Here is a 27,740-nt window from a genome sequence, read left to right as displayed (position 1 = left end):
AGTTGAAATATGGAGATACAAGGTTTCTGCATGACATCAACGATAGACTGTACTTCCTGTCCGGTAAAGTTAATTCTAACAGATGTACACACAGTGCTTGGAACAGTCCTTGTTTAACTGAGGAATTCAAACCTGTGTAATGTAACACTACTATTTCATCATAACTAATCACTGAGCACGTATTGTACAGTATGTTGTCCATCTACAGGGTATATGCATAATATTCCACACTGGAGATGGATTTTGCATAGTAGTAATACATTAGACGTTTCTCTATCTGTCTATACACATGGCTATATTGTTGAGCAATGAGGCTACAGTTTTGAGTATGACAATAACAATATTGACATTTCCCCCCCACATTGAACTAAGAGTTGCATCAAAAACCTTGGCCTCTAGGGGGCACTGTAGGTTTGACAGAACAAGTCCATCAACTGAAGATGGTGAAACTATTGAAATAGTACTCATATAGTTATGGATACTATTGTTATGAGACAGGCTGAGACAGAGTGCATGCTGGGAAGATCCTGTTAGGAGAGGAAGGGAGTTAGACCAGAGGAGAAGAGTTACTAAGGTAACAAGTTTGAATGGCTCCAGCATGCATGTGGAACGGCTGGCATCCAAGGCAGTGGTAAACTCGGCGTCTTTGCTCTTAGGATTAGGATGCCACCTCAGGCAACAGGCAACAACTATACTGTTTGTTTGTAATCAACAAACAAACAGTATAGTTTGTTGATTACTTTTGATGCAGTAATGGTCTTTTCTTTTTTTTGGTCTTAAAAGGCCTGGAGCGCCTTGTCCTGGCTCATCTGAAGCGCATCACCGATCCTGTGCTGGACCCGTTGCAGTTCGCGTACAGAGCAAATCGATCCACGGAGGACGCCGTGAACATGGCTCTGCACTACGCCCTACACCATCTGGACACTGCCGGCAACTATGCCAGGATCCTGTTTGTAGATTTCAGTTCAGCCTTCAACACCATCCTACCATCTATCCTGGAGCACCAGCTGTCCCTGCTGCAAGTGCCTGCCTCCACCTGCAGGTGGATTACGGACTTTCTATCCAACAGGTCTCAGCGTGTGAAGCTGGGAAAGAGCATTTCCAGCTCCAGGTCCACCAGCACCGGTTCCCCGCAGGGCTGTGTCCTGTCCCCACTACTATTCTCCCTGTACACCAACAGCTGTGTTTCCCTCCACCCGTCGGTCAAGCTCCTCAAGTTTGCCGATGACACCACCTTGGTGGGCCTGATCTCCAAGGAGGACGAGTCGGCCTACAGGAGGGAGATCGAGCGGCTGCGTAGGTGGTGCAGCAGTAACAACCTGGAGCTAAATGCCCAAAAGACAGTGGAGATGGTGGTGGATTTCCGGAGGAACGCAGCCCCTCCCCCTCCCATCATGCTGGGAGGCACCCCGGTGAACTCTGTGGAGTCCTTTAAGTTCCTGGGCATTACCATCTCCCAGGACCTGAAGTGGGAACTGAACATCATGGCCCTACTGAAAAAGGCACAGCAGAGACTGTTCTTCCTCCGGCAGCTGAGGAAGTACAGACTGTCAAGGGCTATGATGACCCGTTTTTATACGGCCATCATCGAGTCCATCCTCACCCACTCCATCATCACCTGGTTCCCCGCTGCAGCTGCAAAAGATCTCGTCAAGCTGCAGCGGGTGATTCGTTCCGCAGAGAGGGTGATCGGCCGTCCCCTGCCCTCCCTCAAGTCCCTACACGACTCCAGGGCGCTGAGGAGGGCAAGAAAGATCATGGATGACCCCTCCCACCCTGGCCACGGCCTCCTCACCCTGCTCCCCTCTGGGAGAAGGATGCGGCTGCTGAAGGCCACCACAGCACGCCACAGACTCAGCTTCTTTCCCTCAGCTGCCAGGCTGCTCAATGAGTCTGGCTTCCCTCCTCCCCCGCCCCCAAGGGTCACTGAAACTTGACACTGGCAATGACATTGCACTACTGACCACTATGGCACTTTATATTTATCTATTTTCCTTGCACGGTGTTGTTTTGTGTTTGTTGGTATTTGTATGTTATATGTGAAAAAGAGAAACACAACAATGTAATTGCCAAAACAAATTCCTATGTGTATTACACAATGGCTAATAAAGGAATCTGAATCTGAATCTGAATCTGAAATTGTCACTTCACTCAAGTTCACCGTCATCTGGGGACCCCCCTGGGTTAGAGAGAGTCCTGTAGCTACAATATTACAGGTTCAAATCCCACAACAGACAGGTGTCCTTGAGCAATAAAATACTGTACATTAATAATTGTATTATTGTCAATGTAGAAGTTTCTGTCAACAAACAGACAACAGACTGGTGAGGGCAAATAACAGATATTGAGAATGTTGACGTCGCTCACTGAAAATAGCTGATCTACAACGTTGCGTCACGTTGTGAGCTTGGCTATTTCCGACAAGTGACACAGTCTTAAAATTATAAATCAGCCTTCAGTGTTCGAGAGTCCAGACAGAGACACATCTTTCAGATCAGATTTGAATCAGATCTCAACATGAATGAGTCATCTCTTGATGAGAGAGACCAGCGCGGAAGCCTGAAATATGGGGTGACAAGAGGTGAAACCTGTGGCTTAGTGTGTTATGGGCTTCTGACCCATGAGATCACAGTACATGTGACTGCAATGCGGCCGTCTGGCACAGCCAAGACAAGTGGCTCTTTGAGTGATATTTTTCTCCCTTTTTCATCACAGTGAGCTGACCGGTTCAACAGAACTGTGAAATGACAGAGACAAAGGATGCCATGCAGCATGGGTCATGATCCCGACTTGAACCCATGCATGGTTCTTCTGTGTCTGTGTGGTCACAACATTGACTGGCTGAGTCAGCAGGACATTCCCGCTTTGTGTGAAAAGTTACTGCGTGTTGTTTTCCACCTTCAGACAAGATGGGGAGGACTCGTTCAAACAGCTGTTATGCAGGCAGAGATACGGTTTTCACATCTCCAACTATCCTACAGCAGCAGGGTTAGCAGTGTTAAAAGGTTCTTCTGGCCCCCCAGAAAATAGCCAGAGAGGAGCGTGGAGGTCTTGTCAATAGGAAGGGGTACATTATCGGTCGGTCAGTCGGAGGGGTTACAAGGGACTCACAGAGTAGGGCTGCATGACATGCACACAAAAAATATTCTAGCTGTAATATGTACTACCTGTAAGCTGCTCTTACATGTAGCTTTTTCTCTACATACACTATTTCTGTGTGGAAAAAGTTTAAATTAAATTTGACTGATATTGGAGTGGCACCACATTCTACACAGCACCATGGAAACAGTCTGAAAGTTAAATGTGTTTTCCTTACACGAAAACGCATTTTATTGCATTTTCAGTTCAATAACTGTCTCAGAATTAGCTATAGAGCTAAATAAAATCTGGACAGGAAAAATAATAATAATTGCAGCCTCTTGAGATTTGGAAATCAGATTAGTCAATACTGTTTCTGTTCTGTTTCTGATTCTCCTAAGAAAACTGTAGTAGCTGTTTGTGATGCTTGCTTCCTGAGCTCAAACTGGCATTAAATAAGTGTTATTTATTTGTGCCTCCTGCGTGAAGCTGTTCATGTATTAATTTCCCCACATAGACTACAAGCTGAGAGTGAGGAAGGTGTTCTGTAGTGTCTAGATAGTTATTTTTAAAACAGCAGGTGGTTGTCTTTGTGCCTGTTGTCCACAGCATTGACCCTGTCCTCAATGACTGTCATTTCCTGTGTGACTCATCGTGCAGCCCTATTTCAGAAGTCCAGGAGGCTTTTGTCGGTTTATTTACCATCTCAGAGTCACTGTGGAAGTCACCTCCTTCAGGGTGGTGGGGGAGGCGTGTTGGGGGGGAGAGGGGAACGGGCAGCGTGCGGGATGAGGAGGGGGCGGGGGTGTAGAATACATCTTCATCGTCATCTGATTGGGTGGCGCCCTCAGAGTTGCAGCGCGTCAGGAAGTCGGAGCGTGTCCTGGACATGCGGGCTTTCTTTTTTTTAGGACCTGGACGACCCAGCAACTGCTGCTGCCAGGCAACCAACCACATGGGGAGGTTATCATCAAGGTTAGAGATTGTGTGTGTGTGTGTGTGTGTGTGTGTGTGTGTGTGTATGTGTGTACTGTACCTCTCGGTTTCTGGATGCTGCGGTACTTTTACTATCATCCCTGAACAGGGTCAGAGACCTCTCCTGGTTCACCAGATCCTTATCAGACCTAACCAACAACGAAAACAACAATTTGATATCAATAACCACAATGAATAACCTTGAAAAATAATATCATAAAATCGCATCAATCCACAATGGCATTCAATATTGTGTAGTGGAACAGCGAACTCACTTAGAGAAGGGCAGTTTTCGTCTGGGCGGCGAAAACACAGAGCTTGAAGGCTTCTCCATCATGTTTACTATAACTTTCTGGGCTGAGCTCTTCTTCTGGGCCTTTGGTGGCTTGGTGTCAAGGGTGGGGCTGGGGGTGTCCTGGACAGGCCTACCCGGCTTCTTCTCCTCCTTGCTGGGCAGAGCATCAGGAGCCCTGGGCTCCATGACAATCTGGATATCCACCTCTGATGAGCACACTCCTGGTTGTTCCTCATGAACAACATGAGTGTTGGAAGGCAAAGAGGACCTGTCCTTCCCAGATGAGTCTCTCTTTGCCTGGGTGGCGGTTTGTAGAGGCTGTCCATTCTCCAATCCCACCTCTAACCCTGCAATGGAGGTCTTGGGGGAACCGGTTGAGGCTACACTTGCATGAGTGGCTCTTCCCTGGGCTTTGGCTGCCTGCAGCTCTCCTTCATCCGCAGGGCTTTCCTTCTGCATGCTGATTACCACCACCACCGGCCGTCGAGAGGTGGACTCTCTCCTGTCTTTGTAAGGTCTGCTGGGGCTTTCAAATTTGGGCACCTGCACAGGGCTTTGGTCAGCAGCGATATAAAACGTTGCACGTGGAGTGTCTTCTTTGACCCACGGCTCCACAACCATTACTTTTTCATTAAAGTTTGAATCTCTAAGCCCCTCGTCAAATGGTACAATCTCAGGATGGGAAGACTCCAATGGTACAATCTCAGGATGGGAGGACTCCAATGGTACAATCTCAGGATGGGAGGACTCCAAGCTGAGGTCAAGGGGGCTGACAGTTGATTGGCTACCAAGGTAACTAGAACCCTCGGTTTCCATTCCGTCCACACTTAGAAGTTCAAAGCTCCCATGGCTCACCGGGGATCCTTGGGGTGAGGGTTGTTGGTCGTGCGGTTGGTCCTCCAACTCACCTGGGGCAGTCCTGTCTGGGGCGGAGGTGTCTTCAGGGAGAGGACTTCCTCCTCTGTCTGTGTTTCTTACCTTGAGTAGCTCCAAGCTGAACTGGGCCTGCTCCAGTTCTCTCATCCGCCTGCTCTCGCGCTTGGACCGCGTCTTGTGGCTTGCTTCATCAACGTTTCTGTTTTGAGTCTCTGAGTCCTCTTCTTTGTCAGCCTCAAACATGTCTGTTGACTCTGACTCTGGCTTGGAGGCCAGAGGTTCCATGGAGATGTCCTGGATGTTGTATCCAGAAACAGCGAGGTCCACCATGGCTTCAGAATCCTGGCCCGTCATGCTTTCTGCCTCCTCTTCCTCTGCTTCTAGACTCTTCTGGTCATTCAGTAGCTGTCTCTCATGTAATTGCTGCTCCTTCAGTTCCCTGAACCTGAGGATGTTATCAACCATCAGTGTATACAGCAAAAATACACTTTAGTATTCACCACCAACTGTTAAAGTGGAACTGGAAAGGTATTTTTCCAACAATTCACAAATTATGAAATAACATTTATTCGGGTTTTCGAGACAGCGTAAATATGACCAAAACAAGTTTTGGACATACAGTAAGCAGACGACATATTGCATTTTATTGCCCTTTCTCATCAATTCACCTCAGACGTGCCAGGTATCCTAAGCCCAGGGCCTGTAGTCCTGTCACTACCCTGTGAATCCTACAGTAGTGACTCCTCTCTCTGTACCCCCGCCAGGCCGTCTGAACTGTGATGGCCGCAAGTGTCCGGCGGTGACAGCAGTAGTTTCTCCAGCTCCTCTGGAGTATCAGGACAGAGTCTTTACACAGCAGGAACCTCCTGCGGACCATGTAGCCCCTCCAGGCTGCCTGCAGGCATACCGCTGCCCCCTCCTGGATGGAGGCAGAGTGGTCGATTGAAGACTCCCGAGACTGCTTGAGGAGGCAGCTACGCCACCATCGCTATGGAAAGCAAGTAAGCAAGAGGAGAGGGGGGTGCGGGTGAATTGGAATGGGGGTGAAGACAAAAACAATATTTTTTTTTTTTTAACAAATATTTTTATTATTTTCACAGTTTTTACATGAAAGCAGGTAGACAATTTGCATTTTTACATTTTCTCCCTTTTCCCATCCCTCCCCCTTATTGTTATTGTTGTCAAATTTTTCCTTATTTTTAAAGAATAAAGACAAAAATTCTGTATCAAAAAGCATTGGAATCAATGAAAAGTACCGTACACAAAAAAAAAAAAAAAAACATGATTTAGACTTGACACAGACAGTGAAAATGTAACAGAAAATAAAAATAGACATAATATAGAAAGAAATGTTCACATCAAAAGACAGACAGAAAGACAATAAAAAAAAGAAAAAAAAGAAATACACACAAGATGGATTGCTCAGATGCCAACGTGCCACGCGCCCTTATAAGCAACTCAGAATGCTATCTATCAGTCATATATCATATCACAGACATATAGAGGTCTTTTGGTTATATAATGAAGGTAAATAGAGAACAGAGAGGAGAAGAATTTAGCCTGTTGGAAGCACTGTCAGACTCTCAAAATAAGTAATGAATGGTTGCCAGATTTTATAAAATTTGTCTGTAGACCCCCTGGTTGTGAACTTAATCTTTTCTAATTTCAGAAAGCTCATCACATCCTTAAGCCACATAGCCACGGGGGGGGGGTTTGGGGATTTCCAACTCAACAAAATCCTGCGCCTTGCTAACAGTGTGGTGAACGCCAGTACATTTGATTTCTTTGTGGTCAGAAGTCTAAAGTATTCGTCTGGTGGTACTCCAAAAATTGCTGCCAAGGGTGAAGGTTCTAGACGGATTGAGAGGACAGCTGACAAAATTTCAAAGACTTTGGTCCAGAAATGTACCAGTTTGGGGCAAGACCAAAACATGTGAGTGTGGTTGGCCGGTGACAGGGCACAACGGTCACATTTATCATCAACTCCAGGGTATATCGTGGCAAGTTTGGATTTGCAGTAATGGAGTCTATGAAAAATTTTGAATTGAATAAGGCCTAGTCTAGCACAGGATGTTGATGAATTGATCCGATCAATAGCTCCATCCCACCACACATCAGAGAAGGTTTCACCCAGTTCGGTCTCCCACCTCTCTCTATTCCTGACCAGAGGAAGCATATTTAGACGGGCTAGAGAATGGTATGTCATTGAAATATGGCCTCTCTGCCTAGGGTCCAATATAAGAAGATTGTCCCATGGCTGGTCTCCAGGTCTCGCAGGGAAGGAGGGATAATGATTTTTAACAAAGTCTCTAATTTGAAAATAGCGGAAAAGATTGTTTCTGGGCAAATTAAATTTGACACTAAGCCTGTCAAAACTACAGAATACGTTATTCTCATAAAGATCTGAGAATCTGACAAGGCCTTTGTCCTTCCAATGCATGAAGGCAGCGTCTAGGATAGAAGGGGCAAATAAGTGATTACAAGTTATAGGGCATTTTATAGAACTTTCTCTGAATTTAAAGTGGGAGCGTAATTGTGACCAAATCTTAAGTGTGGCAATAACCACTGGGTTTCTGGTAAATTTAGATGGTGACAGGGGTAATTTGGAGTGGATTAGTACTGGGAGCGAGGTTGAGCGGCAAGATCTAGACTCCAGCACACACCAATCAGTCAAAGGAGAGTGGAGCCAATAGGCCATCTTCTGTACATTAGCTGCCCAATAATAATATGTGAAGTTAGGCAGAGCTAAACCTCCATTATCACGGTCTCTTTGTAAAACAGAGTTTTTAATCCTAGGTTGTTTTCCTCCCCATATAAATGATGAAATTGTTTGATTTAAGGACTTGAAGAAAGATTTAGGCAAAAATAACGGAATACATTGAAAGAGGTAAGAGAATTTCGGGAGTATGGTCATTTTAACAGATTGAATTCTACCCACTAAAGATAGAGGCAAGCTATCCCATCTCTGGAGATCTAATTTCACCTGATCCATTAAAGGGTCGAAGTTAGCAGAAAACAATGAGGAAAATAAGCTGGTGACCTGTATACCCAGATATTTAAAGCCCAAATTTGAAATATGAAATGGCAGCTCTGCTTGAGTTATACTTTTAGCCAAATCATTAACTGGGTAAAATTCACTTTTTTGACAGTTCAATTTGTATCCAGAAAAGCTACCGAAATCCTTAAGAATGGAGAGTACATGGGGGACAGCAGAAACAGGATCAGATAAGTACAGCAATAAGTCATCGGCATATAAAGATACCCTATATTCCGCACCTCCGCGCATTATACCCTGAAAAAGTTGTGAGGTTCTCAAAGCAACAGATAACGGTTCAATGGCAATTGCAAATAAAAGAGGGGATAAAGGGCATCCCTGTCTTGTTCCTCTGGTTAGAGGGAAATACTCCGATCTTAAGCTATTAGTAGAGACACTCGCCTTAGGGGAGGTATATAGTAGTTGGACCCAGGATATAAAAACATCTCCAAAACCGAATTTTCTGAGTATTGCGAGCAAATAGCCCCACTCCACCCTATCAAACGCTTTCTCCGCGTCCATAGAAATGGCGGCCTCTGGTGTATTTAGGGATGGCGGGGAATATATTATGTTGAACAGCTTTCTTACATTTGAAAATGAGTGACGCTTCTGTATAAAACCAGTCTGTTCTACCGAAATAATACTTGGCAAAAGTTTTTCCAACCTAGCGGAGAGAGTCTTTGCCAAGATCTTGCTATCTACATTCAACAAAGATATAGGTCTATAGGATCCACAGTTAAGTGGGTCCTTACCTTTTTTATGAATAAGAGAAATAGTTGCCTGTGTCAGAGTAGGGGGGAGTGAACCACTGGCCAGTGACTCATTGTACATGTCGAGTAACAGAGGAGTAAGCTTTGCACCAAATTTCTTGTAAAATTCTGAGGGATAACCATCAGGGCCCGGGGATTTATTACTTTGCATTAATTTAACGGCGTCAGTTAGCTCGTCTAATTGAAGGGGTTCATCTAAATCTGTTGCCTTGGCCGCATTGAGCTTGGGAAAATCAAGGTTCGAGAGGAAGGTGGTCATACCAGACGTGTCAGTTGGAAATTCTGATTTATAGAGGGAGGAGTAGAAAGTAGCAAATGTTTGATTAATGTCAGCGGGAGTAGACTGTAATACGTTCAAATTATCCTTAATTTGTGGAATTAACCGGGTGGCAGCCTCTCGTTTTAGCTGGTGTGCCAATAGACGGCTAGATTTATCTCCGAATTCGTAGTATCTACCCTTTGATCTAAGTAATAGTTTCTCGGCTGTTGTTGTAGTTAGTAGATTAATTTGGCCTTGGAGGTCAAGTCTCTTTTTACATAAGTCTGGGTCAGGATTCAGAGCAATGAGACGGTCCAACTCAGTGATTTCCTTGCATAAATTGTCAAATTTAAGCCGTTTATTTTTGTTAGAGGATGCCGAATATGAAATTATCTGCCCTCTGAGGAATGCCTTCAATGATTCCCACAAAATAGAAGCAGAGGTGTCTCCCGTTCTGTTTGTGGCAAGAAACAGATCAATTGAACTGGAAATATAGTCACAAAACTCTTCCTCAGCCAAGAGCAGAGAGTTAAAACGCCATAAAGGTCTTTCCCCTTGACAGGCAAAAAAATTTATATCAAGCAGCAGAGCCGCATGATCCGAAATGACTATGGCCGTATAATCACAGGACTCAACAGCTGGTAAGAAGAACTGGTCTATGAAAATATAGTCAATACGAGAGAAAGTTCCGTGCCTATTTGAAAAGAATGAAAATTTCTTACTCTGAGGATTTCTGTCCCTCCAGGGATCAACACAACCATTTGCTCTCATAAACACATCAAAGGCTTTAGCCATAGCAGATTGCTGTTGGGTTCTGGGGCTCGATCTATCAAGCGACGGGCAAATCGCAGAGTTCAGATCTCCTCCGAGAATAAGACGGTGAGTGTCCAAATTCGGGAGGGACGACAGGAGGTCATTAGCAAATTTGGCATTGTCCCAATTGGGAGCATATATATTTACTAAAATTACTGGTATTTGACAAAGAGTTCCCGTCAGAATGACATATCTGCCCCCCGTGTCAACCTTAGTGGCAGAAATCGTGAAATTGAGTCTCTTATTTATTAAAATGGCTACCCCTCTTGTCCTACTATCAAGATTCGAATGAAAATACTGACCCACCCAATTACTGCGCAGTCTGGCGTGATCAGACAATCGGAGGTGGGTTTCCTGTAAAAAAACAACGTCTGACTTCAACCTCTTTAACTGTAAAAAAACCTTAGACCTTTTGATCGGACCATTCAAGCCTTTCACATTCCATGATACAAATCTAATACTGGAGTTACCACTCATAATAGCAGGGTTGAGTTTGTTGGGAATATAGGAGGTGAGTGGTCTGAAGCATTCCTATAATGTGATCAATACTCATCATAAAACACAGTTGCATTGGGCTCCGGGCGACGTCAAGCATCTGAGACAATCCATCTACAAACAGACATAAACAGAAAAAACACACAAGAAAAGGAAACAGGAAAAAAAAAAGACGAGCAAAAATAGTTGCGAGTGTAACCAATAACAATTTCCCCCTAGTCCCTAAGTCCTCCTCCCCAAAAGAAAAGAAAGACAGCGGGAAAAAACATCCAAGTCGCTTCCAATCGTCGGTACTACTACTACCCATATTCTATACTAATCGTACCGCGAGCGACTCCCACCATATCAGAAAACATCAAAGCCTTTAGATAAAAAATAAATAAAAATGAATGAAAAACATCATCATAACAATAATAAAATAGAAATAAGAAAGTACCCTTTGTCCCATTATATACCTGTAAAATCGCACTAATTTTGGTTAGACACAATGGCAGAACCTTAAATTATAAATAAAATCCCAAATAAAGACAAAAATAAATAAAACATCCAGTCCGTCCAACATATGTACTGCATAGAAATTTCAAACTTTTTACAAAAAATCGTTAATAGTAATATATATAAAAAAATATAATTCTTCCTTTAAAGACACGTTAGTAAAATAGGCAGCTACAATCATGGTCAGCATAAATGAAGTAAGGTATCAAAAATAAACAACAGACTTCTTTTTTTTTTTGAAAAAAAGAAAATGAAATTCCCCCCATCATCAGGTTCAATGACACTAGTGTACAACCTCCAGACCATCTAATAGATATATAGTGTAGAATTTTCAAACATCCACTAGATGGAGACAAAGACAGCGAAGTCCCGCCCGCAGTTGCAAAGTCCACTAAAAAACTTCAATACCCAGAAATCAGAGCGGTTATCTGTAGTTCAAAGTTCAGAGTTCAAGGTTTACGGTCCATCAGACCAAAGGGGGCGCTACGCTTCAGAATCACCCGGCAAAATCACGGGCATTAACTAGCAAGTTAGCTTAGCTATATATTTGACATGAAAACAAAAAACTATTAGCACATAAAACAACGGGGGAGAAAAATAAATAAATAAAGTGTAACCATGACCATAACATCATCGATAAGTACATAAGCATCCGATCAGTCTCTAATACAGGATAATTTTCTTATAAACAAAACTTTCGTAAAAAATAAAGAAAGGGAATTATATTTAGCATAACCACCCGACAAAACCGCGGGTAGTAGGCTAGCTCAGAGAAGCATGTAATCTAAACACTATTAGTCAACAAACCACGGTATATATAATAAAAAAAAAGGGCCATCGAGGTTTAACTATGAGCATAATATCCTCAATAAGTACGGAAGCATCTTATCAGTCCATGACTTATTGTAATATATTTATAACAAAAGTATTCATGAGAGAAAAAATATATATACGCGACGCTTAGCGCGTTAGCATAGTTAGCCCAACTATATGTTTGTCATGAAAACTAAACACTATTAGCTAACAAACCGCGGTGAGAGAAAAATAAATAAAAATAAAAGCATCCGATCAGACTAACACAGGATAATTTCTCTATAAAACAAAACCTTCGTGGGCAATAACAAATAAAAATAAATGAAGTTTTAGCAAGACCACCCGACAAAACCGCGGGTAGCAGGCTAGCTCAGATAAGCATGAAGACAATATATTATTAGCGATCAAAAAAATGGCAAAACAGGGAGAGTTTATTTTTTAACTATGACCATAACACCATCAATAAGTACGGAAGCATCCGATCAGTCCGTGACTTATTATAATACGTGTGTAAAAAAATTATATTCGTGAGAAAAAGAAAGAACTACACGACGTTCAGTGCGTTAGCATAGCCAGCGTAGCTACGTATCCAACATGTAATCGAAACACTATTAGCTAGCAAACCACGGTAAAAAAAAGAAAAGCCACCGAGGTTTAACTATGATCATAGTATCTCCAATAAGTACGGAAGCATCTTATAAGTCCATGACTCATCGCAATATAATCTATAGATAAAAAAATAAAAATAAAAATGTATTCATGAGAAAAAGACTAGAATATACGCGACGCTTAGCGCATTAGCATAGTTAGCATAGCTATATGTTTGCCATGAAAGCTAAGCATTATTAGCTAACAAACCACGGTGAAGCTTAGCATGTTAGCATATAAAGATCGCAAAAACAATATCAAGAAGTCCTAGATTTAAATAAAATTGAAAAATAATAATAAACCTACCAATAGTAATAAAAGTTAACAGGTCTAAACAGTCCGTGTAAAATTACAAAGACGACCATACATATATTAAAAAAAAATATATAATAATAAACCTCTTGTGAAAAGAAAAAGAATCACAGCACCTAGTATGCTAGCACATAGCCGGTTTTAGCAAAACATTGAGATACTAGCCTATGTGTCGGCTTCTTCCTCGGTAGCAGAAGGTGACTTGTCCGGGGTCTTTTTCAGGAAATCCAAGGCTTCTTTCGGGGATGCGAGGCGTTGCTTTTTCCCCTCTTTTGTGGTGATGAAGAGTCGAGATGGGAAGACAAGCGACGGCTTGAAGCCTTGTTGGTATAGGTCGGACATCACGTTCTTGTAGGTCGCTCTCTCCTCCACGACTTCTTGGGGGTAGTCTTCGTATATCATGACAGGTTTTCCTTGGTAGAATAGCGACCCTCTTCTCTTACGAGCCTCCCGAACGATAGCCTCCTTCACTCTATAACGATGGACACGAGCTATTACCGCTCGAGGCCTAGAGCCGGGCGGCGGCTTAGCGGTGAGGGCCCTGTGAACAATGTCCAGCTCGGGTAGTGTAGGAAGCAGTTCTTTGCCCATGATTTCGACCAGCAGGTTAGAAAAAAACGAATTGGGCTTATCACCTTCAATAGATTCATCCAAACCTATAATTCTGACGTTATTTCTACGACCGCGTGAGTCGATATCAATCAATTTAGACCTCATTTTAGCATAGCTTTCATCCATTGCCGTGCATCTGGCCTCCAATTCTGCGACGCGGTCACTGTAACGGTTTGCGCCATCTTCCAATGAAGCCAAACGTTGCCCATGGTCAGAAATTGTTATCTGAATGTTGTCTATCTTGGCCTCAAGTGTTGCACTGGTTGATCGAAATTCGTGGGTAAGGCTTGATTTGAGGTCTTCAATTAATTTAACGACAGTATCCAAGTCTGCGTCACCCGCCGCGGCAGGTGCCGGGCCATCTTTCTTCACCTTTTTCGTCGTCATTTGTCAATTTTCACCGGATAAAAACAAAAAACAACAATGCAAAGGAAACAAACAATGTTTTTCTTCCTTTTTAACTGAGTTCTGTGTACTAATTCTGGCTTTTATAAAGTTACATTGAAAAGTTAGTGGGAGCTCTGGCTCAGGCACGTCTACTCCATCGTAACCCGGAACCGGAAGTCGCCCGACAAAAACAATATTAAGCACACAATACAGTTGGAGTGTTAAGAGGAAGCAACACCACCATAAATGTGGAAACTGGAAAGGAGATAGTACATGAAGATATGTAGAAATACAGGTGGAGTCCTTGTAACCAGACATACTGTAAGGTACAATAAGACCTGAATGATGTGGATATAGGATACTATAATTTACTGCTCACAGTGAACTTTAGATGCAACAATAGGTCATGATTTGTAACTGTCTCCCATCTTATTGTAACTGAGCATTGTTTACAGTTGCCAATGTAGCAATATGATTATAACCTGTGCAGCACCTAATTAATTACTAAAATGACCGATGAAACTAGGGAGGCTAACATTATTTTCCATACTGTACATCTATATAGAGTAGACAAGTCATTTGTTGTATTACATCTATATCTATAAATGCGTGGAATATGTGTGTGTGCGTGTGTGTGTGTGTGTGCGTGCGTGCCACGTACGTACGTGAGTGTTTGTGTGTGTGTGTTTATTTTCCTTAACCAATTATTTTCATACGCTTATCCATCTGTCTCTAATTGACTTCAATGCATTCCATAAAACGTCCGGCTCCAATTTGCCTCCCAGGTGCGTCAGTAGCATGCCAGGTGTAGAACGCTTCCATTCCTTCTTTACTTGGCCTTGCCATTACAGCAAGTTCAGAAAAGTTATCAGTTAAGATGGCTGACATTAGGGTACAATTCTGGAATTGGGATTGTAATGACATTTCACCTCTATGGTTCTATCTCTATGTTACTGCTACAGACCTGCACTCCCAACTGACTGACTTTGGACCCTCTTTCTATTTTCAGGTTGGATTCAATCGAAAAATACTGTACCTAATTTCACCCAAACACAGGAACATTTGTGTTTTCTTCATGGCTAGCGGAACCTAATATCCCTTCTATTTCGTAACAGTGTGCTTTGTGTGATGATAAGGAACTAATACGGATGTTCTTTATCACATACAGTACACAACCCTGTGCTCAGCCAACTCAAAAATACCCAACAAATACACATCATAATCATTACTAGAACTCCTATTTTCACTACATGTCAGCTACTGCGGAAATAGACACCGCACCCATGTTAGATGTGCACTCGCTGCATTTGTAAGACATGGGTGAAACTGTAAACCATTACCCACATTCCCAAGTTGGTTTATTTATTCAAGGAAATACGACTTTGAAGAGAGATGGAATCTTCAATGTTAATATTTAAAACATTTCTAACATTTCTTTTTTAGTTCCCAGTTTATGTAATCATCCGTTTAAGTCCATTCCTGTTCTTTTTCTACCAGACGTTCAGTGGCTGTGATTGGGTTTGTTTTCCTTCAGTCTGACAACGATCTGGACGTCTCTCCTCTCGACCTCGTCCTCTTCCAGGAAAAACATGCCGTCCTGAGTTCTGGATGTGCCATTATCCCCCTCTCTGTTGTTCACTCTCCTCTCTGTCTCTCTCTCTCTCTCTCTGTGTATCACTCTCTCCCTCCCTCTCCCTCATCCTTCGCCCAGCCCCTCTAATTATTGATCTCCTCAGTTTCAACTGCTTTTCTTCTCACCTGATTTCCTCTCTCCCTCTGCTTCCCACCAAATAAGTCTCTCTTTCTCTTTGTTTCATGGGGCACTTGATGGCATTGGATTGATGCCATCAAGACAATTTCATTGTACACTTGTGTTCAATGACAAAATAAAATCATCCATCCATCCATCCACTAATGATGGCCTAGTAGGGTGACTCTCTCCTGACACAGAAAGGTCACAGGTTTGATCCCTATAAGCAGTGACATGTTCCTGGAGCTGAAACTGTAACGCTATACCCGCTAGCCTGTTTCAAGTTGCTCCACATCCACAGTGTCAGCTTAACTGACTGAAACATAATACTGTCTTTCTCTAATGTATCTCTTGTCTCATCTCACTTTCTCTCTTGACCGCTCTGTTTTTTACTTCTGTTACTCTCACCCCCTTCAACCCCCCCCCACCCCTTCCCCATTCTTTTTATGTCTCTCTTTCCCCTCTGATGAGAACAAAGTGTTAGATGAGTCAGTGATGTTCAGAAGTGTTCTTGTTCCATGCCCCGTCTGTGTTTTTGACTTAGTGTAGTCTAAACACCAAACCTGTTAGTCTTCATCCCTCTAATCACTGATAGGAAGATTAAATGGGTAAGTGTAGGCACTATTTTTCTTTCAGTACTCTCCCTACCATATACAATATATCTCTGCTGTCCGGCCGCAATCAGCTGACTACAAAACGCTAATTTTTCAGGAAATGAAAAAACAAAATATAGGTTTTTCAGGAAATGAAGAAAACCTTATATTTTTTAAACAAAGCAATACTGCCTCATCAAAGTTGGTATAGTGACTTTATATATTGTCAGATACTTGCATGTATCATTATATTATCATCACTTTACCCAAATCCAGCTCAAGAGGAGTTAGGAGTTTTGTCCGAACAGCTGACGCCTGACAATAGCTCCAGTCACAGCGGAGGGAGAGGTTTCAAATGAGGGCTTGCTCTCCTCATTAAACACTTCATAGATTTTAGAAATATAATGACTTGTTTTCATAACATTAGCGCTAGTGCTAAGTTTGATAAACAGGTACACTGCATAGTTTTAACAGACTACGGGGGGAAAACCCTGCGTCGTTACAGTTTGTTTGTGTCCGCAGCAGATCTGTCCTCTGTCTGTCTGCACTCAATGCATTGTGCTGTGGAACAGCACAGCAGCAGGAGGAGAGGGGGTGGAGTTGCGTGGTTTGACGGACAGTTTGAGGATCCAATGGAGTTGGGAGGTTTTGTCAGAAGCGATTTATGATACTTTTCATTGGTTCAAATTTGTTTTTTTTTACAGACGCAAAGGGTGTTCAATCGCGTTGATTTATAAATTAAAAAAAAACTGAAAATGGAGTTAGCTGGTTCCCGCCGGACAGCGACGATATACTGTACAGTGTGTATGCGTGCCGTACATATATAGTACACAAACAGTATATATTTATACACACCGTGTACTGTATATGGTCCATCATTAAAAGTTTATAATCTCTTATAGTAATATTGATTTTGGATGGTGGGACATTCATCCCTATAAAAAGCGCCGTCCGAGTTATGTCCCGATAGGAACAGAATTGTAAATCATGTTTTGCGGTGAGCGTTTGCCCCAACTGCCACTCAAAGCGACTACTGGTCAATAACAGCACATCTTTTCCGGGACTTGGCAAAACACTGTCGTAGATTGTATGTACGCGGACGTGACATACAGTAACTGGGCCTGCAGTCTCACCTGTACAACACAGGAAGCCTTCCTCATGCTGACAAAGTGCTTCCTCTCCAGGACGGCCCTGAAGCGGCGCTGCAGGGACACGATCCTCCGCAGGACTTCCTGGTGTAGGAGGGTCTGAAGACGCTGTCGCTCCGCCTCCCGCAGGAACACCTGGGTCAAGACAAGGAGGGTTTAGCCACGCCGGCCGATGTAGAAGAGAGGCGTAGACACGCCCACGTCTCTTGATGGAACTTTCCGATTTTTTTTACCTACAAATGTCTTTAAATAAATCATAAAATCAATCTGAGAACACAAGGATGTGTACACATGCAATGTTAGCTTACTGCAATGTTAGCTTTGACTCTATCTTTCGCTTTATTTACTGGATTCTGTACTTGAACCTGTTCTCATCTGTATCCTGTTCCCTCCTGCTATATGAAGACCGGCTTCCTCAACAGGATCAATAAAGTTTATCTTTATCACAGAGAAAAATGATCTGCTTTGTTATAGACTGATGCTTGTACAGTACACACCCCCTTCTGCAGAATACTGCAATTTAGACACACCCACTGTTCTTAAACCACATGAACCCTAGTGTCCTCATTCTGGGGCAAACATTTGGCGAAAATGACAGATCTACACGCTCATAACGAGTCACTTTGCGAAGCGTTGCGACTTGAGCTTTTAGATCGGCTATTATCAGTAAAGATATATACTGTAGTATAAAGAGCGAAAACAGGAGGGGGCCTAGTATAGACCCCTGGGGGACGTCAGACAACTAGCAAGTATAGGGTTTACGTGGTTAAATGTGTATCATCATAACTCCAGCAACAAGAGACTACTACACTGTAAAATCCTTTGTTAATGCATCCATTTGTACAGTCTCTGAGTTAAATTAACACATTTTATGGTGTAGTAACACAGTGGTTATTTGGCCGGGGACCCCCATCTGAAAATATCTTGTGCCATTATCCATACAAGACCTGTGTTGTTAAAATGTTTAAAAAACATTTCAAATTGTTCACTTTTATTTTAGATGACAGTGAAGTGACAATTTCAGGACTTTTAATACCTCAAATAAAGAAAAAATACCATTACTGCATCAAAAGGAATTAAAAAAAAACTATACTATAAAACCTGGTGAAACATTGGCCAAATTGTCAAATAATATAAGAAAGAGGCAAAAGAAAAAGATGTATTTATTAAATATTTTTACAATATGCCTGCTTACTACATTCCAAGTGCTTATCGGGGTGGGGGGTCCCCAGTTCACATATGATTATTTTGGTGGGTCACTGAAGAAACCAGTAACCCATGGAGGTGGTTTGCAGGCTCATACCATAGTGTTTCCCACTTGATAGCCTGCTGGCTGCAGGTGGATCTGCCTGAAGAACTCTCTGATTCCAGACTTGGTTGGAGATGTACCCCGTGGCAGGAGAACGTGGAAGTGACGTACAAAGTCCTGGGAAAATGAGTTGTTTGGTTGGTAAAACACGTCAGATACAATGTGACACATACATCAGATACAATCTTTATAGCAGGGGTCGGGAATTAAATTTGGCCTCAGGCCATTTTCTTTTTTTGATGAAGGGCCAGAACATAATCAATGGCTAATTTAAGATCTGGAACTTGCGACATACTGTACCGTATATATATACTGTATAGGACACAATAACAACTACATTAATTCCTATAAAAGGCTAATAAGTAAATATTTGTGTTTTTACAGATATACAAATATTACCCTCCTCGCCGACTTCCCTCCCCTAAACACGGGCCAATTATGTTCACATCTATGCTCGACAAAGCCGTATGCACCGCGGTGGACCGCAGCTTTTTAATCCTATTTAGTTGACCTTTTGCTTTGCTTTTTTCTGCAAACTTCTAAATAAAGTATTCAATCAATCAAAAAAAGGTCTCTTCTTAGATATGGAGAGAAACGGTGTATTGCGCCTTACGGCATGTGAAACACCTGCCTGTGACTCACTCTCAACATTGATAAAAACATTCTTCAGGTGGGGTAGATTCTCTATTTTGGACATTGTAGTCTATATGTCAGGACAGTCAGATATTGTAAAGTATTTAAGAAATACTTTACAATCTAAATCGAAACAATGTTTTTTCACAGAAGTTACACCGATAATCTACCAAGAAAATTAAACTAGAAACAAAACAGGGAGGAGATACACAAAGCATCCATTCATAACATGTTGAGGGCTAACCTGGAAGGTGTACTTGATGCTGTATCCTGATTGGCTGATGCGGACAGTCTCCAGCATGCCTGTGTACCTGAGCTGTCTCAGGACCAAACTGTCACTGAACCTCAATGGCAGCTGAGAGAGAGACAAAGAGAGAGAGAGAGAGAGAGAGAGAGAGAGAGAGAGAGAGAGAGAGAGAGAGAGAGAGAGAGAGAGAGAGAGAGAGAGAGAGAGAGAGAGCGCGAGAGGGCGAGAGCGAGAGCGAGAGAGCGAGAGAGAGAGAGAGAGCGACTCAGGAATTGATGGAACATAGTGGAAAGTGTATTACTGTAGTTAGAAACAGTACTGAATGATTACTTCATTGAACTCATAAAAGGTCTGCCGACTTCACTCACCTTCTCAGCATTGGATCGGATACACTTGACAAAGTAAGGCTCTGACTGGCCCAGAGTCTCCATCAGTTTGTTCAGAGAAGCCTGCACACACAAATCAACAGGAAACAATTCCATCACTAATGGCACTTATGTTATTCATGTTGTAAATGTTATGTATTTGAATTTATTAGACCAACATTTTGGCTTCATATTTTAAATATATATTATACATATAGTATAGTTGTGGGGAAGTGGGGTGGTCCTTGGGGATTGTTCAAAATATAAGATAAAATAGATTAGGCCTTTATTTTATTATTTTTTATTATTACTTTATTGCAGGTTCGTACAATACATGTAAACCATTTCATCCATAATATCTTTAATATAAGTTTTCTTCACTTATTTTGCAAGTTGTGCAAACTCATGAAACACACTTTCCTTTTTGACTACGATGTGGTGTATGGGTCTGGAGAACTAACCTGGAACTGGGCACTGATACTGGGCGGTTTCTTCTTCTTGTGCAGGTGGAGGAGGGATTTGGTGATGCGGTCGTGGAGTGTCACACTGCTCAGGTAACGCAACGACTTCACATCCAGCAGATGCTGATTAAACAGACAGGTAAGCAGACAGGCAGGTAGATAGGGAGACAGACAGAAGGACAGGCAGGCAGGCCCAATCTCAATGTCCGTATTCACAGACTTTAGACCTGATAAGTCTGCAACGGCTCAGGGCTCTGACCCATTTTCGACAAGAACATGAGAGCTCTTTCGCAGACTTTTTGAGCCCTGTATGTAAGTTTGCATTGCTGCAGTCTTTGCTTGAGGCAATAACTCATAATTCATAGCACTGGGATATTAAAACGGGGATGACAGGCGAAGCGTGCAGTTATAAACATTTATAGAACGATTACATATGCAATATGAGCCTCAATTAAATGTTATGGCTGGTAGCAACAACTAGTGTCGTCATGTTAACGTGTGACATGTTTTTTTAATCCGGGAACCCCTTTTGGGGTTGTTGTAGCTATGTACAGTATATAGCAACATAAATGTTTTGTAATTTGTTAATAAATATTTTAAGTTTTTCAGAATCGGCCTCAGGTCTAAATGGGTTAACGTTAAGTGTGTGAGGGTTCAGTGCTCAGGGCGCTGGGTGGACGTTGAGATTGAGCCACAGAGAGACAGGAGTTACATGAATACTGATCAATAATGATTGGGTGTTTGGTCCAGTTAATAAGGTAGTAATCATCACAGTTACCTTTGGCAGACTGAGTTTAGGTTTGTAGTTCTTATTTCTCCTGGAGGAAGAAAAGAGATAGTTTACAGTTTGTTAGCGTCTATCAGACAGGAAGTAGATGGACAATAAAAATAAGAGACCAGGAACAGGAAATAGAAAGGAAACGGGTAATGTGTAAATGTAACAAATTAATACCAGATCGTCTAGAACAGTTTACAAAGTAATGTACAAAGAATTACAGATAACAGTGTCTGTGTGCGTGTGCGTGCGTGTTTGTTGGTCATGTTAGTCTGCCTGTCTGTCTATTTGTCTGCTACCTATCTATTAGACAGTCTAACTCACAGTAGTATTCCCTGGGCTCTCTCTAGTAGTTTACTGTTGGTGGAGTTGATGAAGATTCCATCCTCTTCCAGAGTTGGACCCCCTGCTTGGGACAGACGAGACATCCTGGAGTTGCGACCGTTACACCCAACCACAGGACTGTCCCTGCAGGGAGGACATATGGAGGGGGGGGGGGGGGGGAGAGAGAGAGAGAGAGAGAGAGAGAGAGAGAGAGAGAGAGATTCAGGTCAGGTGTGGAATAAGCCAGAGAGGGAAGTGGCGGGATGAAAATGTAAGGAGGGGGCATGAGAGAGAGAGAGAGAGAGTAATAAATGGAATGAGAGGGAGAGAGAAGGGTGGAATGAGGGAGATATTTCACATGCTTCAAAATATACTAAGTGATCAAAGAACATAGTCTGGAAATAAAATCTGATACATCAAAACTGATGTGGTTGCCTACCAGTTGGACTTGTCATTGAAGGTATTAGATCCTTGAAGGTCAGATAGGGGAGTTCGAGGGTTCCTTCTGCCAACGCCTGCAGGACACAAGTCTCATATTAAAGGGTCATTTTGCTATTTTCCCTACTTCCCCAGAGTCAGACATATTTGTGTTTCTATATGCAGTTTGAAGGTTCTTTGAACAGTTAGCTTAGTTTAGTGTAATGTAGCTCAATTCCTAGATCTGTATGTGAGAAAGTAACAGCAGCTCTCAAAAGCATAAAAATAAACCTCTTAATTTCTCTGAAGATCAATAATATGTCGCTAATTTCACTACAAGCAAAGATGCAAGATTATATCAGTAACTACAGATAAATATGAATACATACATTTTGGAAACAGAGTAACTCCAAACTGTAGTTTAAACAGTTGTTAATGCAAAGCAACGTGTACAAAGTATTCATCGCTCACCCTTGGAGAAGGTCTATTTCCCTACCGTTTCATTAGAAAGAAAGCTGCTCACTGAAGCCTACAGCTGGTAGAGCTCTGATGATTACAGAGCACTGGCTCATAGTAACATTTGGAATCAGATGGAACATTTTCAGCGTAGTTTATTTAAGTTCAATCATGTTTTAACGTTAGCGAGCAATATGCTCTTTTACAGCCATGCCAGTACAAGCATAAGCTTCTACTGCCGGCCAACATTTCCATACTGTAATTCATTGTGTCCCTTCGACCCTGACCTGAGCCAGAGGATTGTGGGAGTTGTAGTCTTACCAGTGTTGATTTCGTCAACTAAAACTATGACGAAAAATGTTCGTCGACTACCTTTTTTCACTGACGAAAACTAAATAAAAACTAAGCTATGGTGACTAAAACTAAGACTAAATATATTGATAATTTCGTCAACAAATAAAAACTAGACTAAAATGTTAGGGAGGGACTAGTGGAGAAGAGATCCAGTAGAACTGAGAAAAGTCATTTTATGCTTGGTTGCGCTCGGGTGTTGCGCTCTGAAAATAGCAGCATGCAACCAAGTGTAAAATCAGCCATTACGACGCCATCAAGGCCCGCCAAAATACATTTTAGTCGACTAAATCAACTGTAGATTTAGTCAAAAATCTTATGGTATTTAGTCGACAAAAACTAAAACATTTCAGATGACAAAAGAATGACTAAAACTAAATGGAATTTTATTCAAAAGACTATGACTAAAACTAAATCAAAATTTGCTGTCAAAATCAACACTGAGTCTTACTGTATTTCTCGTCCTTGCACCTCTGCAGAATCTCCAGGCTCCGCTGGTGAACAGGGTGATGAAGAAAGCTAAAACTCTGCACCGCCTTCGGGACGGAACAGGACACAGCAGAATCGTTACCTGATGAAGGGATGGTTGGGTCGGAAAAGAGAGAGAGAGAAATTGATTTAAAGAGTAACTAAACTAAGCACAGCACTTTTACCACCTGGGAACCACTGCATTTGGGTAGTGGTGTTGATTGATTCAGTTCGAAATCTTGACATTTTAATGCAGCCCCATCCGACTGAGACTTGTTTTTCATGGTCTGGACTAGAGACTTGTTTTAAATATCAAGAATTGAGTTATACATATAGTTTATATATACGGTTTTGTAAATTTGTGTGTGTGTGTGTGTGTGTGTGTGTGTGTGTGTGTGTGTGTGTGTGTATGTGCGTGCGTGCGTGCGTGCGTGCGTGCGTTCGTGTGTGTGTGCGTGTGTGTCAAGGCTCACCAGTCTTTTTGTCTGTGTGCCTGCGCCCAGCCTCTCTGAAAGCGACCAGGGCTCTGAAGTAAGCTCTGAGCACAGCCCAGCGGAATGTAGCCACAGGGTCGATTCCCATGAGCCCACAGATGAAGGCGTTCTTACTGCTCTTCAACAGAGCCACGATGTCCGGACGCATGTGGTCTGTGTTCTTCTCCCTGAAGTCCTGCAGGGACGGACAGGCAGACGGATGGAAAGAGAGAGAGACAGGGAATTAGCTTTTTGAAAACACTTTATGGGCAGTGACACCAGTGGATGAATGGTTAGTGGGTGAATCGTATGATTGCAATGACTGTCATGTACCGCTACAATCTCCTATATAGAGAAAAGGCTAGAATTGCTAAAATAAAGACAAAACAAACTAGTGTTATAAAGCAACTTGTAAATGAACACATGCATTTACCTTGACTCCGTATTTGACCTTGCCAGCGTAGTGTCGTATGATGAAGGCGGGCTCCATGACAGCAGGAAACTCCATGTAGCTGTTTCCTTCATGTTGACGCTTAAACTTGTCCAACAATGTCTGGTTAGTGGCCTGTGGAAAACTGACACACAAACACGGCGGCATTCAAATAAACTGACTGATCATTATTGGATGGATTTAATGTACACAACTGACTGATTTTTTATTACTATGCCTCCAACAAAATGGGGGAGGCGTCTACATCTATCTCAGATGAACTTAACACCTTCTGTAAACACTTGAAGGTGAAGACCTCAGTCATGGCTTTTCAAAAAAAGACTAGGAACCCGGCCCACTTTAAATATCTAGGACAGCTGTGTGTAAAGCCTTCAGATAAACGTACCCACACAAGGCACCTCAGACTGAAGAGGTTCGACGTGGACGCCAGGATACTCTGCAACTTCTACAGGTGCACCACTGAGAGTATCCTGACTCAAAACATGACCAAAAGACTCTACAGAGGATGGTAAAAACAGCACAGCACATCACCAGAACTGAGCTGGCAGCCATGCAGGACCACTATACCCAGAGGAGTATTATAGATGAAGGCCCAGAGGCTCATCAAAGACACTACTAACCCCAGCAATGGACTATTAACTCTGCTACCGCCTGGCAGACGGTACTGGAGCATCAGATCTCAGTCCAACAGGCTCAGGGACAGTTTCTATCCCAGACTAAAGACTTCTGAACTGAAAAAGTGAACTGCAACAAGATTACTGTGCAGATTGCGTTCATATTTAGTTTGGACATTTCTATGTACATTGTACACAATTGTTCACTATTATATTGCACTTTAGAATGTTCACTTTACAGCCACCATTGAAGCCACTTAAGTCTCATTTATACTGCATAGTTAAAGACAAGCCCTGTGAGCCAGATTTTTTGGCTTCATGTAATGTGGAATGTCTCATAGGCTGTGAGCCACTTGGCTCATACTGTACCTTCTGAAAATTGTTGCAGCTCACACTGTTGTCATTAATGTCTCACAGCTTTGATTGGTGGACTGGCCTGGGGGTATGGAGCATTCTGTGTTGTTCAAGGATTGACTATAAATGCCTAGAGCAATGAACAATGAGACATAGCCTTTTCTTATATGGTATAATAAACTAGCCTCTAGGACTAGGTACTACACACGCACACACACGCGTCCACACGCGTCCGTCCGTCCGTCCACACACACACACACACACACACACACACACACACACACACACACACACACACACACACACACACACACACACACACACACACACACACACACACACACACGCACACACACGCACACACACGCACACACACGCACACACACACACACACACACACACACACACACGTGCACACACACCTTTATCTGTTAAGATTAAAGTTACGTTTAAAGTACATTTTGGTGAAAGTTATGTCGAGGTGTTTTATAAAATGAAAGGAGTCCAGGCCGATAAATGAAGTATCTAAAGTAAGGAGGTACAGTTGAAGCTCAAGGCCCATAAAAAATCTAAAGCTACACGACAATATTCCAAATAGATTCTTAAGAGATGCAGCAGAAATCATCACCCCTTCAATAACTCATATAATAAACATGTGGCCTACCCAATGTGGCTAAAAATTGTAAAGTGCTGAACTCCATAAAATCAGCACTTGGTTATCAGACAACAAGCTGTGTCTACATCTGTGTCGGTACGTTTTTCAACACAAAATTGACAGCAGCACTTTGAAGATCCTGGCAGTGGCACTTGTCCAATGGCATTTTGATTATGCATGCACATCCTGGTACAATAGCATCCCTAAGAGCCTAAAAAAAGAAACTGCAGACCTCCAAAAATAAATTAGTTAGGTTGATCTCCATCCAAGAACTCATCTCCTCCCTGCTCACTTTATCAGCCTTGAGTGGCTTAGAGTGGAGGAGAGAGTCTCTCATATAAAAATATAATATATATAATATATAATGTATGGTGCACAATATTGCTCCCAAATATTTATGCAACTACTTTTCCAGGGTCAGTGATGTTCACAACTACCCCACCAGAGGTAGCTCCACAAACGTTGTGCCATGCACGTTTAAAACTTGTTTTTGTATTCTGCAGCAGTAATATGGAATGGTTTGCCTGCAGACATCAAGTCGATCTGCACAATGGTTTGCTTTAAGTCCTCCCTAAAGAGGCTGCTGCATGCCAGTTGGTCCTAATTATTTTGTGTGTGTGTGTGTGTGTGCATGTGTATAAAACTGGCTGAGTCAGGTACATACGTAACTGATTCTCTAGATGCTAGAGACATGCAACTACATTTCCAGCAGTTTGTGCTGAGCTCAGTTATACAGTAGATATGCATCCCATGCAACCATTTCATGTTTAAAACAGTCAGGTAATTCCTTAAATTAAATTAATTTCAATTGCATTCTAATGCTGCTCGTGAAACAGTTTGAACTGCTGTCTATGTATGAAGGAAGAATGGTAATAATAATGAAGCATATTATTTTTTTATTATTACGCGGCTTGGTTGAATGCTTGATTCCGATTGGTCAATCACTGAATTCAGTGGTCTGAACAGCGGGCTGAACTCAATAACAGACCGCTGCTTAATCAAAGGCTCAGAGCACCTGCTCATATCAATCTAAGCCGAGAAGTAGCCGAATATTGATTCTATTTTATTAACACGTCCCATTGTTTTTCAAAGCAAACGCGTTGCACTGGATGCACCTGGCATAAATTAATGGACCACATTCATTACCGTAAGCAATGAAATCCTTCGTTAACTTTGGGTCAATTTATTAATTTCTTTATTAACTCACTGAGTGCCAGGATTGCCAGAATTATTTCAGAATTGATTCTGAAAAGTGGCAGAGTTTTTTTTCACAGAAAACAAAAAGTGCTTCTTTTTCAGTTCTAAGTTAAACAAGGAGTGGATGGAGCTGCACATCTTCAGATGATGATATCTTTGGTTCTGAACATGTTTTTAAAAGAAAAAAAAAATCAAAAACACGTCAAACACGTTAATGGCACCCAGCGCCATAGCGGTAAAAACGCGTGAAACACGTTAATGGCACTCAATGAGTTAAATAGCCATGTAATAAGCGGGATAAAGTTGAAACCCCTTCAGGGTGATGAAGACCCTCCGCCAGGCGTCGCCTTTCTCAATAATGGCCGGCTCCCCATTGATTATCCCCTGCTTAAACTTTATAACTTTATCATTTCTTAAGTTAATATTATGATTTCCTCCTCACGTTAACCATCCAGTGGGAAGTGAGGGAGGCCTACATAACAAACCGAATCAACGAAGCTGGGATGTATTATTTCTAAGATGTAGTGCTACTAGTACTAACACACACACACACACACACACACACACACACACACACACACACACACACACACACACACACACACACACGTACTTGCACTCCTCGTCCAGCAGGTGGAACAGTGCTGTGGGTTTCTTGCTGATCAGGTTGATGCAGCCGCTGTTGTCAATGTAGTCGATGTTGAGCCAACTGATCCCTTCTGCCCTGTACTCCTCCTACACACACACACACACACACACACACACACACACACACACACACACACACACACACACACACACACACACACACACACACACACACACACACACACACAC

The 27,740-nt window shown here is 42.4% G+C and overlaps 1 protein-coding gene across 10 annotated transcripts in view; it reads right to left on the bottom strand.

Annotated features, from left to right (window-relative positions):
• LOC311047589 (unconventional myosin-IXAa-like) overlaps positions 1-27,740 on the bottom strand; it is a 70,100-nt gene that overhangs the window by 19,444 nt on the left and 22,916 nt on the right. For 7 of the 10 annotated variants that reach the window (XM_084060342.1, XM_084060346.1, XM_084060347.1 and 4 more), the window contains 16 exons: positions 27,517-27,638; positions 24,066-24,207; positions 23,633-23,828; positions 23,143-23,262; positions 21,907-21,982; positions 21,468-21,611; positions 21,147-21,186; positions 20,369-20,491; positions 19,911-19,991; positions 19,540-19,650; positions 18,657-18,779; positions 17,339-17,488; positions 5,893-6,212; positions 4,329-5,669; positions 4,115-4,202; positions 3,781-4,014 (listed from right to left, as the gene is read on the bottom strand). In XM_084060342.1, the coding sequence (XP_083916468.1) occupies positions 3,781-4,014; positions 4,115-4,202; positions 4,329-5,669; positions 5,893-6,212; positions 17,339-17,488; positions 18,657-18,779; positions 19,540-19,650; positions 19,911-19,991; positions 20,369-20,491; positions 21,147-21,186; positions 21,468-21,611; positions 21,907-21,982; positions 23,143-23,262; positions 23,633-23,828; positions 24,066-24,207; positions 27,517-27,638 (3,411 nt within the window). The remainder of the gene's footprint in view (positions 1-3,780; positions 4,015-4,114; positions 4,203-4,328; positions 5,670-5,892; positions 6,213-17,338; positions 17,489-18,656; positions 18,780-19,539; positions 19,651-19,910; positions 19,992-20,368; positions 20,492-21,146; positions 21,187-21,467; positions 21,612-21,906; positions 21,983-23,142; positions 23,263-23,632; positions 23,829-24,065; positions 24,208-27,516; positions 27,639-27,740) is intronic. The other 3 variants (XM_084060339.1, XM_084060341.1, XM_084060340.1) reach the window with 2 other exon arrangements.

This window comes from Gymnoscopelus microlampas (assembly GCF_963454915.1).
Source record: "Gymnoscopelus microlampas genome assembly, chromosome: 6".
NCBI lineage: Eukaryota > Metazoa > Chordata > Actinopteri > Myctophiformes > Myctophidae > Gymnoscopelus > Gymnoscopelus microlampas.
Note: the sequence above shows the minus strand (reverse complement) of the source record. Positions and strands in the feature narration are given on the sequence as shown.